The following is a 13,293-nucleotide window of genomic DNA, read 5'->3' on the forward strand; positions in this document are numbered from 1 at the left end:
ACTTCAACACTAGAATTACACACAACACTCACTCACTCCTTATCACCTCTGTGAAGCGTAAGATGTTTCAGTGACTTCTAAAATGGTATCTACATTAACTGGTTTTCTTATTGTGGGAGGCTTGGGACTCTTATACACAGGATTTCCTTCAAGGTCCTTTAACAAAATTTACATGTTAAGTGTCTGCCAGGCAATTGACGACGTTCACACGAAAATGTTCTACTTGATAGATTTTCTTCAAACTTCTACTGCGGACAGATAATGAATTACATGTACTTGTTTCAGAAATGAAAAAAAAAAAATGATGGGTCACAGACTTTGCCTCAGTGATAAAGCATGTGGAAAACTAGTCTGATTTTGGGATGTGTAAATCAGCATGGTCTCCAGGGTTTTTAGCTTAAAATATCAAAGATGAATCAACAGAGACAAACTATCCCACATGTGGTGATATTTTGAATAAGTGAATCCGTTGCATTAATAATTCCAAATGTTGTCAACGTTTTCACAAAACTTAACCTTTGAAATGGCATTTGAAACTGCTGCACAGATAAACAAAGAGCTAAAAAGAAAGGAATTTGATGGTGCATTCTGCAGAAAATCCAAACTTTTAAGTGATAGATTTTCTTCATTTTTTTGCTAAATGTAGAAATTCGGTAGAGAAAATGATCCATCTAAAGAAAAATAGGGGTCACCGAACGTCTTTGGAAGATCATTAGATCCAGGCAAAGCTACAGCAATGGCTATCTGCCCTATCAATGTTCATTTTATTACTTAGCGGGCGCTTGATGCATGATGTAGCACGTTAATTTGCATGCGCAGTAAGGATGCGCAGTTCTAATGATCAGCGTGAATGTCCTTAAAGGTCACTTTGCAGTGCTAAAGCAGACAATAAGGATCAAAGTAGTAAAATGAATATCCAATCTCCAGTGAGGATGTCTACAGCATGTGCAATGTATAGTAAAGTACAAAATTCTATAGAATTGCATGTACACTTCATTGTGTGCATGTACATATACATGTACAGTGTGTTTAAGTTTGATATTCATGTATCTGTGCCTGGAAATGTAAACAGTGTATTTCCTTGTTCTTAAGCTTTTCTTGAAGTACTCCTCTCTTTGCTTACCACAGTCACATTTCCATTACCGTGTGTCTGTTTAATGTCGAGAGGAAAACTAACCACACCCTTGGAGGTTATCCTAGCAAATTCATTCAGTAAATTGCTAGGTTGTAAAGAGGGCTACATTAATAACTTTGTCATCCTGAACTACAAAGGTCTGCATTTACGTGTACATGTAACTTTGCTATTCTTCTACATGTTGGGAATTTTAGGTTACCTAGTCTAGCATAAATTATTAGGGTTTTTTTTTTTGTTTGGAAAAATCCAAGATAGGATTCTTACATCCAAAAACAGATATTACATTTCTTTTCTAAACAGATTAATTCAAGATCACTAGGATCATGGTGCTTCAAAGGAACTGAAGAATCCTCACCCAGATTAGATACATCAGTTCCTTTGATGCACCATGTTCCAAGAGATCTTGGGTTAATCTGTTCTAATCAGTAAAGAAATGCAAAATCTGTTTTTGGGTTTTAAGACTGAATTATTTAATCTTATAATTTCTCAAAGAAATGCAACCCAAGAATTATGTGATTTGTCATCAGTAAGTTTGATAAGCTTGGGAAGCCATGAGTCTAGCTGGAATGACATGTATTTTTTGTTGTTTATCAGGATAAAGAGCGGCAGAAGGAGATTATATCTCTTCTTGGTCCAACACCTGATGAACGATTTGCATTGCTGGTAAACTTGGGAAAGAAAATCACCGACTACTCTGTGGACAGAAGTTTACTAAATGATGGTAAGTACATGTATTCAATGGTAAATAGGCTGTCTCACTCATGCTCATCATCACAACTGTGTGTGAGGATCATTAAGAATCTTCAATCTTTCTTAGTTCTGCTTTTCCTCTGAGGCCTAAAAGTCTGTGACATTCTTGTATGGGAGGATATGCAATGAATTTTAAGTCAATTCGTGGGTTTTTCTTGGTGCTGCATTTTATTAAAGATTTAAACAACAATAGAAAAACACTCAACCGTGCTATACATAGTAATTAAATATTATTAATGCTGATCGGAAGTGATCTTTCCAATACTTGTTACCTTTATTTTGGTGTTTTTTTTAGCTTTTTTGATTTGATCTACAATTTGATACTTTAAGGATCTTGAAGTTGCATTTCCATGCGGTGGTCAACAGGATTGTAATGATAAAACTTGCTGATCATCATGATTAAAATCAATCCATGCTTTACCTGATTCTGAAGAAAGTCTTGTGGATTACGTGGTTTATGAACATGATCAGTGAGCAGTGATATGCTGAGACCATTACTTCAATGCCGTCTTGTACTGGTCATAACAGGTATGTGTTCTGTTGTTTCATGCAGATGAAGTGATTGACGAGACGTATGGTGTGGCTGTACAGTTTGATGAAGAGGAAGAAGAGGTATGTAAAGTGTTGTGTTTACTTTGATAATGTTCTGTAGCATCAAGTGAGCATTTTCTCCCCCTGGATGGGATGCAGCTCTGTAGTCTATCACAGGATCCATAATTATTTATACACCTGGGTGGAGAGAGGGAAGCTTGGAGTGTCTTGCCCAAGATCACAACAAAGTGATCTACCCAAACTACAGTAGGACTCAATCCAGCATGCTCCATCAGGTCACTGGGCCTCTCACAGTGTTTTAAGTACAATTCTGTTTTGTTTTTTCCTAATTGTAGTCTCTAAAGTTCAAACTGACATAGCAATAGTCTTCAATTGGCAAAAGTTTGGCCACATATATGTACGGCTGTCATTACGTGTTGAGTGTTACGGCCCTTCATGACAGCCAAGACATTTAACAAAATAAGGATTAGGTCTGAGCATTATGAATGACAGTTTCATTCAAATCAAGATGAGCAGTCAGGTCAATGCTGTACTGTACATGCACAGTGCAGTCTGCTAAGTCATCCCCATTTTTTGGCTTTCTGTGTTTCTCGTAAGTTTTTCTACTCAATAGAACTAAGCCATTGTTGTAAGTAGTCCTCTCTTTGCTTACCACAGTCACATGTTTGTTATCGTGTGTCTGTTTAATGTTGAGAGGAAAACTAACCACTCCTTTTTGAGGTATTATATCCTAGCCGTTTAATTCAGTAAATTGCTGGGTTGTTAAAAAGGTCACATTTTTGTTCCTTCAATTTGCAATATGCTGTTCTATATTTGTTTTTTGGAAGATCATAAAGGCATGTGGATACACCTTACAATTACCTGCATTGGTTTTGTAAGGAGAAATTACTGTGCCTGTGTATTTACAGACTCTTTTCTTCTCATTTTGTAGGAGGATAAAGACTTTGATGAGGTCCGCGATGAAGAATCCAGTGATGAGGAAGAGGGTGTGGAGGCTGACACAACCATGACTCTTCAGGGAGGGGTGAGGCAGTCTGCCTTTGGCTATTGTTCTTTTGTTCTTGCTTACATACTCCTATCCCTTCCCCCTGTAAGGGCTGAAATTGAACTGAAAAATTACATACTGATTGCTTATATGAGGTGCCAAAAATGTGTGCAAACAGGGTAGGACGAAACCCAGGGCTGATTGCCTGGGGCAAGTGAATTTTGTTGTTGGGCAAGTGAAAATGGAAGTTTGGTGGTCTGGTGGGCAAGTGAAGTTAGCCTCAGTGGTCTTGTTAGTGATAGTTTCCAGTCAAAAACAATTTCAAAACTTAAGACTGCAAGATGAGCTACGAGTAAGCAATGAGTTAAAAGAATGCCAATGGATTTAAAATTTAAAATTCAAGCATACTTTGCTTGCATTCATCCTCTGTTATAGCATATCACTGATTACAGACAACACCTACTGTAGTGAGTGATGCAGTTGATAAGCGATAAACATTGCATGCCTATTTGGCAGGTGTTACATGTATATTAGTGGGGCAACTGAAAACTGAAATGTACTGGCCCACCGGGCAAGTGGATTTCAATTGTTTTTTTCTCTGGCGGCAAAAAATAATATGGTAACCAAGTGACATCATAATTGTTTTACTAGGATTTTGATTACGCTATTTTTTCTATTTTGATTAGTTGGAAGATGAAAGGTCCCAGAGAACAGGGGATAATCTTCACCCTCGCGACATTGATGCCTTTTGGTTACAACGAGAACTGAACAAATATTATGCAGATGCTGAGGCCTCAAGATCAAAAGCTGAAGAAGTGTTGGAGATCCTTAAGAGTGCTAAAGATGATCGAGAACTCGAGAACAAAATGATGCTACTTCTGGGACATGATAAATTCTCTTTTATTAGGTTGTTGCGGAAAAACAAGAGCATGGTGCTGTATTGTACACTGCTTGCAACAGCACAGAGTGCCAATGAAAAGAAAGAAATTGAAGAGAAAATGAGTTCTGATCCAGATTTAGCTTCTATTCTGCATGCGCTGACAGAAACAGAACAAGAAGACTTAATTCAGGTCAGATGAGTTTAATAATGAACATGTATAATTTTGATTACTGATTTCATAGTGATCAAGGCATTGTCCGTAGATTATATTATGTTCAGTCTTCATGGACTTACCACGAGGCCTTTGAAATTCAGAATAAATGTCATTGTTAAGTAATACATGTACATGTAATTTACTTGGCCTGGTCTTATTTTTGTTTTTCATGCTTGTAGGAGGAAAGAGCAAGGAAAGCAGCCAATAGGAAAGCAAGGATCGCAGCAGACTTGGATGCTATTGAGTCTGATCAGGTATTGCAATGATCTTTATTAATAATTGTTTAATACAATATTATAACTACAGTGGAACCCTGTTAATCCAGTCACCAATGAGCCACAAAAATCACGTTGTGTTTACGGGGTGGCCATGTTAAAGGGGTTCTGTAAATAAGAAAATGACTGACTGAGCTTTTCTTTGGGCCAGAATAAAGTGGCCGTAATAATGAGGTGGCCCTATTAATAGGGTGGCTGTGAGGCAGGGTTCCACTGTATATACATGTATGCAGTATGTCACTCTTGGCCACTGGGTCCTGATAAAGTACAGCATGGTACTGAGATTGTATTCACAATCACTGTTTTTCTGTGAGTTCTGTAGGCTGAGTGTGAATAAGCACTATGCCATGTTAAACAAGCAGGATCAATTATCTCTATTTTGTCTTTCTTGCAGACTCGAGGTAGTCGGAGGATATTGGATCTTGAGGATCTTACGTTCAAAGATGGCAGCCATCTCATGGCCAACAAGAGATGTCAGCTACCTGATGGTTCGTTCAGAAAGCAAAGAAAAGGTTACGAGGAGGTTCACGTACCTGCATTAAAACCCAAACCTTATGAAACAGGAGAGGTACGTGACGACTGCAAAACATGGCAGATTATATTAAAAGTGTTACTTTGACTGAATCCTTGATGGCAGATGCTGTGACTCACAATCTGAATTATTTTCCTGTTATGCACCCCTTTCATTACTGTGCCTTTCATTATTAACATTTGAGGTTTGAAGTTTAAAACTTAAACGTATCAGTTTACGCTGCCATTAGTAGTAATTGTGATAAAAACCAATTGACCCTGGAAAAGAAAGGAAAGAAAATGGATTGAAATCAATCAAATGACCTTTTGAAGCTGTTAAAGCACTGCACTTATATAATTTATTGATGGCAGTATAAAGTGCAAACCCTGGTTGAGTTTTTAAGATCACAATTCAGATGTCATTCAATGGCCTGTATACTCTATTTGGACAAGTACCCCACATCTTGGCACAGTGTATGTACTGTACATGTATGCTCTTGCCAAAATCAAGAAAGGCACTGAACAGAATTACATTTTACAACACTTTTCACAGGAGAGGGTCCCCATTACCAGCTTGCCCAAGTATGCTCAACCAGCGTTTGAAGGATATGAGACCTTGAACAGAATCCAGAGTCGACTGAGCAACACTGCACTTAACACTGATGAGAATCTGTTGCTATGTGCACCAACTGGGGCTGGTAAAACCAATGTTGCATTGTTGACCATCTTGAGAGAAGTTGGCAAACACATCAACCTTGATGGAACCATCAACTTAGAGGAATTCAAAGCTATCTATGTGGCACCCATGAAATCTCTTGTACAGGAAATGGTTGCCAATTTCACCAAGGTAAGTTGAATCTAACAGCTAGGTAGCAAGGTATCACTCTTCTGTGACAAGGTGCATGCAGTGTACTGTCACTCACCCTGGCTTGCAATGCCCTGTACACTGTACATATATGCAAAGTTGTGGTGCAGGTGATGCTTAATACTTTAATTAAAGTGCACCTAACCCCAAAAATTTTTTTCGCTAGAACGAATCTACTTATTATTTGAAATAGTTCTGCGAAAAAATTTTTGAATTCCGTTAAATCCTCGATTTTCTGTGCCATGACGAAATCTCGAAAATAGCTCCAAAACACCGCCATTTTGTTTCACGACCGAGTTTGAGGAGAATGGGTCCAGCGGCTCTTGTGACGTCTACCCAGGAAGGTTGGATATCTCATTTCCTCTCATTTCCTTCAGGATGGTGCAATACACATTCGAAAAGTGCGCAGAAAACGCCTTCCAGAGGTGCTATCGGCTGTTGCAGCAATATTCCAGATTTAAAGAAAGATATACTGTACAATTTACTGACGATGATTGGCTAATGGTGCAATAAAGACATAAACGATGGTTGATTTTGTCGAACCGAAACAAGCGAACTGAATCTGTGAGAACCATTGAAGAACTCTCACTGGAATTTGTTCCGCAGACTTTCGAACGCTATTTTCATAAATTTTCTGCTTAGAGCTAACCAGAAATTTGTAGAAATACTACCTACAACCTATATCTTCCAATCCCGCAATGTTTATAACATAACCGGCAAAGTTGTGTGATCCGGTCATGATCAAGAAGCGTTATACTGATATGTAAATAGATCGCAACTGTACGCTGCTAACCAACACTTATTTCTCTTTCGTTTTAGATGAAAGTCGAAGATTAATCCTCTAGAATTACATGATAACAAAATTGTTAGACTCACAGAGTTTTTCGAAGGTTTGGAAATCAGCAGTGTGACAAAGATTCTGTGCAATAGCGTCGAAAATATGACCGCGTAAGATTATCTGCGGACCGCTTAGGGAACACATCCTTTTCGCTTATCCGACGACTTTTTTGTTCACTGCAAACTTTGAGAACAATTTACATTGGTTATTTGGAGTTACGACTTAAAACGTGTGACAATATGAAATCGGTAATTGTATGAAATATTTCCTTCCGCCTTGCTTCCCGCAGCTTCAAAAATACAGGTCCAAACAATATGATTTTCAATCGATCGAAGCCAATGTTTTGGAGGTCATCAAGTCTCGAAAACTGCAACACGTACGTCGCTGTTACAAACATGAAGCATTCAACTGAAAGTAAAACACAAACTGGATTTAACAGCACCTTGACAAAATACATTCTCGGTAAGGACAAATGTAAACGGGCTATAAACACGCATGGGAATCTTATGTTTAGTTGACGAAATTACCATCCAAAGCAGTCCTTGAGTTTTCTTTCCTGCTTTTCATTTGCCTGCTCCTCCACTTCGTATCTAGCTTTCCATTCCTAACATACAAGCAGCTCGTCCGCAAAAACGTCTTCCCCGTTGTCGCTTGAAATATTGTAAATTGCTCTCAAAGCTCTAAGCAGTGAGTTCACAGTCGTCGAACGTGCTCGATCGAAGTTTATTTCGGAGCCTTCTGAATCAAAACTTAACTCTGACTCCAGTGACAAAAAAGAAATGATTCTGAGACAAAACTTGGACGTTTTAGTCCCAAAATACATCGAAACGATTAGTTTTGCGTTCTATTTTCTTGAGCAAATATAGAGAGTTGACTGAGGCACTATTGTGTTTGGTTCCTGGGTAGACGTCATCAGGTACCGCCGCCCCAGACTCCCTAAAATGCGGTCGTGAAACACTTAATCGCGACTTTGAAAGGGCATAGAAAATCGAGGATTCAACCAAATTCAAAAATTTCTTCGCCCAAATGCTTCAAATAAAGTCTAGATTTGTTTTAGCAAAAAAAATTTTGGGGTTAGGTGCACTTTAAGAGTGCTGACATCTAGCTTCTGTCCAAATGCTGATGTACTTTAGTGCTCACTAACATGCAGATCTAAGAGGAGGTGCAGCAGCCTCATGGCTAGTGCATTGCTTGTCTCTGGATTAAGCAGTCTGGGTTCAAGCCCTGGCGGTGGTTATTGCATTGTGTTCTTGGATAAGGCACTACTCACAGTGCCTTTTTCCACCTAGGTGTTTAAATGGGTTCCGGCGAACATAATGCTGGGAGTAACCCTGCGATGGACTAGCATCCCATCCAGGGGGGAGTAGAAATATTCCTAGTCGCTTCATCCTACAGAAACTGGGATAAGCTCTGGCCTGATGGGCCACTTGGCTCACATGCAGACTTTACCTTACATGTAGATCCAAGCCATGTGTTAAAACTAAAACTGTTTCTATTATCTACAGAGGCTCAGCACATATGGTGTTACAGTCTCGGAATTAACAGGAGACCACAACCTTAATAAAGAACAGATCAACAGCACTCAAGTCATTGTCTGTACCCCTGAGAAATGGGACATCATCACACGTAAGGGAGGAGAGAGGACTTTCACTCAACTTGTCCGTCTGATTATCATCGATGAAATCCATCTTCTTCATGATGACCGAGGGCCAGTGTTAGAGTCACTTGTTGCCCGTACCATTCGGCAGATCGAGACCACACAAGAGCTGGTACGGCTGGTTGGGTTGAGTGCCACCTTACCAAATTATGAAGATGTGGCAACGTTTATGCGCGTGAATCCTGCAAAGGGTTTGTTCTTCTTTGATAACAGCTTTAGGCCTGTTCCATTGGAGCAGCAGTATATTGGTATCACAGAGAAGAAACCAATGAAGAGATTGCAGGTTTGTCAACATTCCCATGCTTAAAAGATCAATTCTCATTACAGGTCACTAGTTTTATCTTCTAATCTTGGTTCTGAGAATTTGACTTGCCCAATATCTTGATGTCAGGAGCTTTGAGTCCAAAAGGAGTCGGTTTCTCTCCAATCCTCTTAGATTATTACTAATCCAAAGTGTCAAATTCCTGGATACTAATCACAAGTATTCAGGGTCGAGTCTTTGGAACATAAAATATTCAAATGGCAACTGTTGATAGTTTAGATACCAACTCTGCTATCCAAAGCTGTTTGAAGACAATGACTGTACTTTGAAATCTACATGTACAGTAAGTCTGGCAAGTTTTGGCTCACCGTTATGATGCTGTTTTCATACAGTTTTACGTTAAATTACTATTTTTTACTACTCCAGGTGATGAATGACATTGTGTATGAAAAAGTCATTGAACATGCTGGAAAGAACCAAGTGCTGATTTTTGTACACTCAAGGAAAGAGACAAGCAAAACAGCACGAGCGATCAGAGACCTGTGTCTTGAGAGAGACACTTTGGGACATTTCTTGAGGGAAGACTCAGCAAGTACTGAAGTGCTTAGGTAAGGCCATGCATGGTCCTGAGCCTTGTTAAAAAGGATTTCTTGATTTTTATAAGAACTGATTACTGGATATATACAGTGTGTGCATTACAGGGCTGGAAATACTATATACAGTATTATGTAGCAGGACATGTGTTCTTTTGATCTCTATTTTGGCCAGAGTTATTAAAAATTTGGTCTCACAAAAATTATGTTTTTTGCACACACAAATAATGTGATGCCTCAATCAAAGCAATATGAATGCCTAGAACAGAGCTTCGTCAACAATTTTTCAGATTGACTATGATATTCTATTCAGCAGGGAAGAATATATTCTAGCATGTGCTCTGGACAAGCTCCATTTTATGCACGTGACCTCTCTCACGCTTTGAAAATTTGTTAACAATTTGTTTCATCCTCCTTCATTCAGAACTGAAGCTGAACAAGCTGTGAACCTGGAGCTGAAGGACCTGCTTCCTTACGGGTTTGCCATTCATCATGCAGGCATGACCAGAGTTGATAGAACCCTGGTGGAAGATCTCTTTGCTGACCGGCACATCCAAGTGTTAGTTTCCACTGCAACATTAGCCTGGGGTGTGAACTTGCCAGCACACACTGTGATCATTAAGGGAACTCAGGTTAGTATTCTGTTCACTTTACTTTTAATTTGGAGATTGTACCAAATTCAATACAAATCAAATCATTTGGAGTGTGCAAAAAAAAAAAAAGAAATTACTTTAAGAAGGGGTTTCATTAATGTTTTCAGCAGGAGAGCAACTGGTTTACACAGGCGGGCAAAACTTTTTGAACTGAACTTTCTCTATATGATCAAACCAGGCAGGCAAAATCATCCCCACAGCCAGTCAATTTGCCTGTTGCCTGGCTGTCAATAAAACACCTGTTTTAGGCAAGGTAGCCGTGTGGGTTTTATTAGCTTTGTATAGTTTAACGTGCTAAAATAGAATGAAATTGTAATGAATGTGTGCTTGTGTTAACAGCAATTCATAAAAATTGAAATGTTATGCAAATGACTTGAAACAAACAGTTGAATGTTTAAAAAGTCATTGGAAGTTTATCATCTGGTTTAACAAGTGTTGTTCTTAATATCAGATCTACAATCCCGAGAAGGGACGTTGGGTTGAGCTTGGTGCATTGGATGTGATGCAGATGTTGGGACGTGCTGGTCGGCCCCAATATGATACGAAAGGGGAGGGCATTTTGATTACCAGCCATGGCGAGCTCCAGTACTACCTCTCACTCATGAACCAGCAGGTAAGACAGTGCTTAGATTGCTATAGACATGGGGCTTGACAAATCTGAGTTGAGAAATCCAGAAAAAAAGACCAGTAGTCTAGACCTGGAAAAAGTGTGGAAAATGAATTTAATGTGTACAAAATGTCCCTGATATGGTCTGAACTCCAGGTCCTTGCTGTTTAATCAAATATACTTTTCTGAATTTGATGTTCTGAAGTACAGTTTAACAGTGAGTCTTCGAAGAGACAAAAATGTACAAAACAAAAAATTATATTGACCGTATTAATTTGATTATATGCACATACAGTAATACAGTATGTAACATCTTTACTTTACTGCACTTTGTCAGTTTACTTAATTAATTCAAAGTGTAGTTGTTGCAATGTACATGTATGTCGCATCTGTCAAAATTTGTATTGCATGCCATCTAAATTGTCTAACGTGATTTATTTTCCTGTAGCTGCCCATTGAAAGCCAGTTTATCGGCAAACTAGCAGACAACCTTAATGCTGAAATTGTGCTTGGAACTGTGCAGAATGCTAAGGAGGCTGTGCATTGGCTAGGTAAGGCATTGTGATCTAAAGGTTGATCAATTTAGGATTTCCTTTTACTCAGTCAGTTCATTTTTGAGCAGTGCGGTGCTGAGAAAATGGATGTTTATTAACTGGGGTTTATGGTTATTGACTTAATTTCTCATTAAACTTTTGGAAGTAACATTGAAAGAGATGTATGGCAGCCAGAGTGGTTTGTGCTGCATTCCAGATTAAGCAGCCCACATATTCCTAGCGGTGTCTGTGTTACTGAAGTTGGTGAGTTAGTCAATACACACTCTGGCCTAAGGGCTGACCAAGTGCTGACCTTTTTTCCAATTGCAGTTGGATGAAAAAAGAACTTTATAGCCACAATTTCCCTAGTAGGGACCTTGTGTTACATGAGATTCAATATTCAATTTACATGTACATGTACGAGTTCATTTTTTGAGTCACTGGAGATACATGTAAGCAGCAATGCTATCGAGCCTCTTGCTGCATCCAGCCATCTTGGATTGTACAGAAACAGGCTTCATCTAACCCTCACCTGCTGTTTAGGTTGTCTGTGAGAGGGATCAAGTAGTCACATTTTTGGCTGTTTTCCTGTTTCAGGGTATACCTACCTTTATATCAGAATGCTGAGAAATCCTTCGTTGTATGGCATAACTCATGACGAGATTGAAAAAGACCCCCTTCTTGAACAGGTATGGATCCGATTAATCCAATCGATAGATGCCAATTGGCTTTTGACTTAACATTGCACAGAGCAGAGTAAGCTTATTTGAGATTAACAGCGTTCTCACCCCCAGATGCTTCAGAATTGTGAGCTCTGGCTGGACTTGATTTTCTGAGCAAGTGCAGAGTATTATTTTGTTTCGCATTCTCAGCCAACCAGATTTGTCAGATTTGACGGGAAGCCCATGAATCAAGGGCTTCTGGTGTTGGACCCACCTAGAGGTCATAATTCTTGTTGCTGACCTTAAGGATTGTGGCCTCTGGGGACAAAAGTGGATCAACAGAGACTGTCCTGTCTTGTGCAGTTCCAGCGATTTCCTTCCACGTCAAGCTATTGAACCTAGACTGCCAACTGTTTAGTGCAAATGTAGTTATTATAAAAGACAGGTTTTAGATTTGCCTACTGTAAACAATGGTTTCTATTTTCTTTTTATTCAGCGAAGAGCAGATCTGATTCATTCAGCAGCCACACAGCTAGACAAAAACAACCTAGTGAAATATGACAAGAAATCTGGAAACTTCCAGGTTAGTAACGACCGTTTGTTTGGTAGTTTTGCATCAATAACAATAGCTGCCAACTTTGGTTTGGTTTTCAGCTCTTCTTTACTAATTTGTATTTCGTGGTAACTGTTTTCTTAGGTTACAGAGCTGGGACGCATTGCCAGTCATTACTATTGCACACAGGAAACCATAGCAACCTACAACAGTCTGTTGAAACCCACGCTTAGCGAGATTGAGTTGTTCAGAGTTTTCTCACTGTCATCGGAGTTCAAGTATATCACAGTGAGAGAGGTAGAGAACAAAAATTAAAACTTACATTATTTGTTTTATGGTTCTAAGTTGAATGGTGGGAAAATTATGTTAAATAACGATGCTGGTCACAAGCTTAAAATTTGAAAACTTTTTGCTAATTTGATGGATCATTTTTGATGTTCTGAGAATTTGGCGTCAGTATCCCTTTTTTGATGAGTTTCGTAATTCTCATTACTTGTCTGCTTGATAATCATTTGAAATTGTTAGGAGAAAATGGATGCAGATCACTCACAAATGAGATGTTTGCAGGCCAAGTTGAAACGTGAAACCTTCATTTCTTTGCAAGTATAAAAGCCGATAAATTCTTCCTGTTTAAAAAAACAAAGAAAGAAAGAAAATTAAAGAAATTTGCAATATTTAGAGAGAAAGCCACATCAAATCTATCTGGTTTTCACTCGGGTCCTCTATCCTGGTCGATTTGGAATTTGGAGATGTTGGTTTTGTGTAGGGA

At 38.9% G+C, this 13,293-nt stretch overlaps 1 protein-coding gene across 1 annotated transcript in view; it reads left to right on the forward strand.

The window, feature by feature from the left end:
* LOC110051093 (U5 small nuclear ribonucleoprotein 200 kDa helicase-like) overlaps positions 1 to 13,293 on the forward strand; it is a 31,003-nt gene that overhangs the window by 2,145 nt on the left and 15,565 nt on the right. The window contains exons 5-19 of the mRNA XM_089283356.1: positions 1,730 to 1,856; positions 2,439 to 2,497; positions 3,369 to 3,461; positions 4,109 to 4,492; positions 4,696 to 4,770; positions 5,186 to 5,359; positions 5,855 to 6,148; positions 8,510 to 8,944; positions 9,350 to 9,531; positions 9,941 to 10,148; positions 10,621 to 10,782; positions 11,225 to 11,327; positions 11,907 to 11,998; positions 12,468 to 12,554; positions 12,669 to 12,821. Of these exons, the coding sequence (XP_089139482.1) occupies positions 1,730 to 1,856; positions 2,439 to 2,497; positions 3,369 to 3,461; positions 4,109 to 4,492; positions 4,696 to 4,770; positions 5,186 to 5,359; positions 5,855 to 6,148; positions 8,510 to 8,944; positions 9,350 to 9,531; positions 9,941 to 10,148; positions 10,621 to 10,782; positions 11,225 to 11,327; positions 11,907 to 11,998; positions 12,468 to 12,554; positions 12,669 to 12,821 (2,628 nt within the window). The remainder of the gene's footprint in view (positions 1 to 1,729; positions 1,857 to 2,438; positions 2,498 to 3,368; positions 3,462 to 4,108; positions 4,493 to 4,695; positions 4,771 to 5,185; positions 5,360 to 5,854; positions 6,149 to 8,509; positions 8,945 to 9,349; positions 9,532 to 9,940; positions 10,149 to 10,620; positions 10,783 to 11,224; positions 11,328 to 11,906; positions 11,999 to 12,467; positions 12,555 to 12,668; positions 12,822 to 13,293) is intronic.

This window comes from Orbicella faveolata, unplaced genomic scaffold (assembly GCF_042242905.1).
Source record: "Orbicella faveolata isolate gen_17 unplaced genomic scaffold, um_ofav_v1 contig_1, whole genome shotgun sequence".
In the NCBI taxonomy this organism is placed as follows: Eukaryota; Metazoa; Cnidaria; class Anthozoa; order Scleractinia; family Merulinidae; genus Orbicella; species Orbicella faveolata.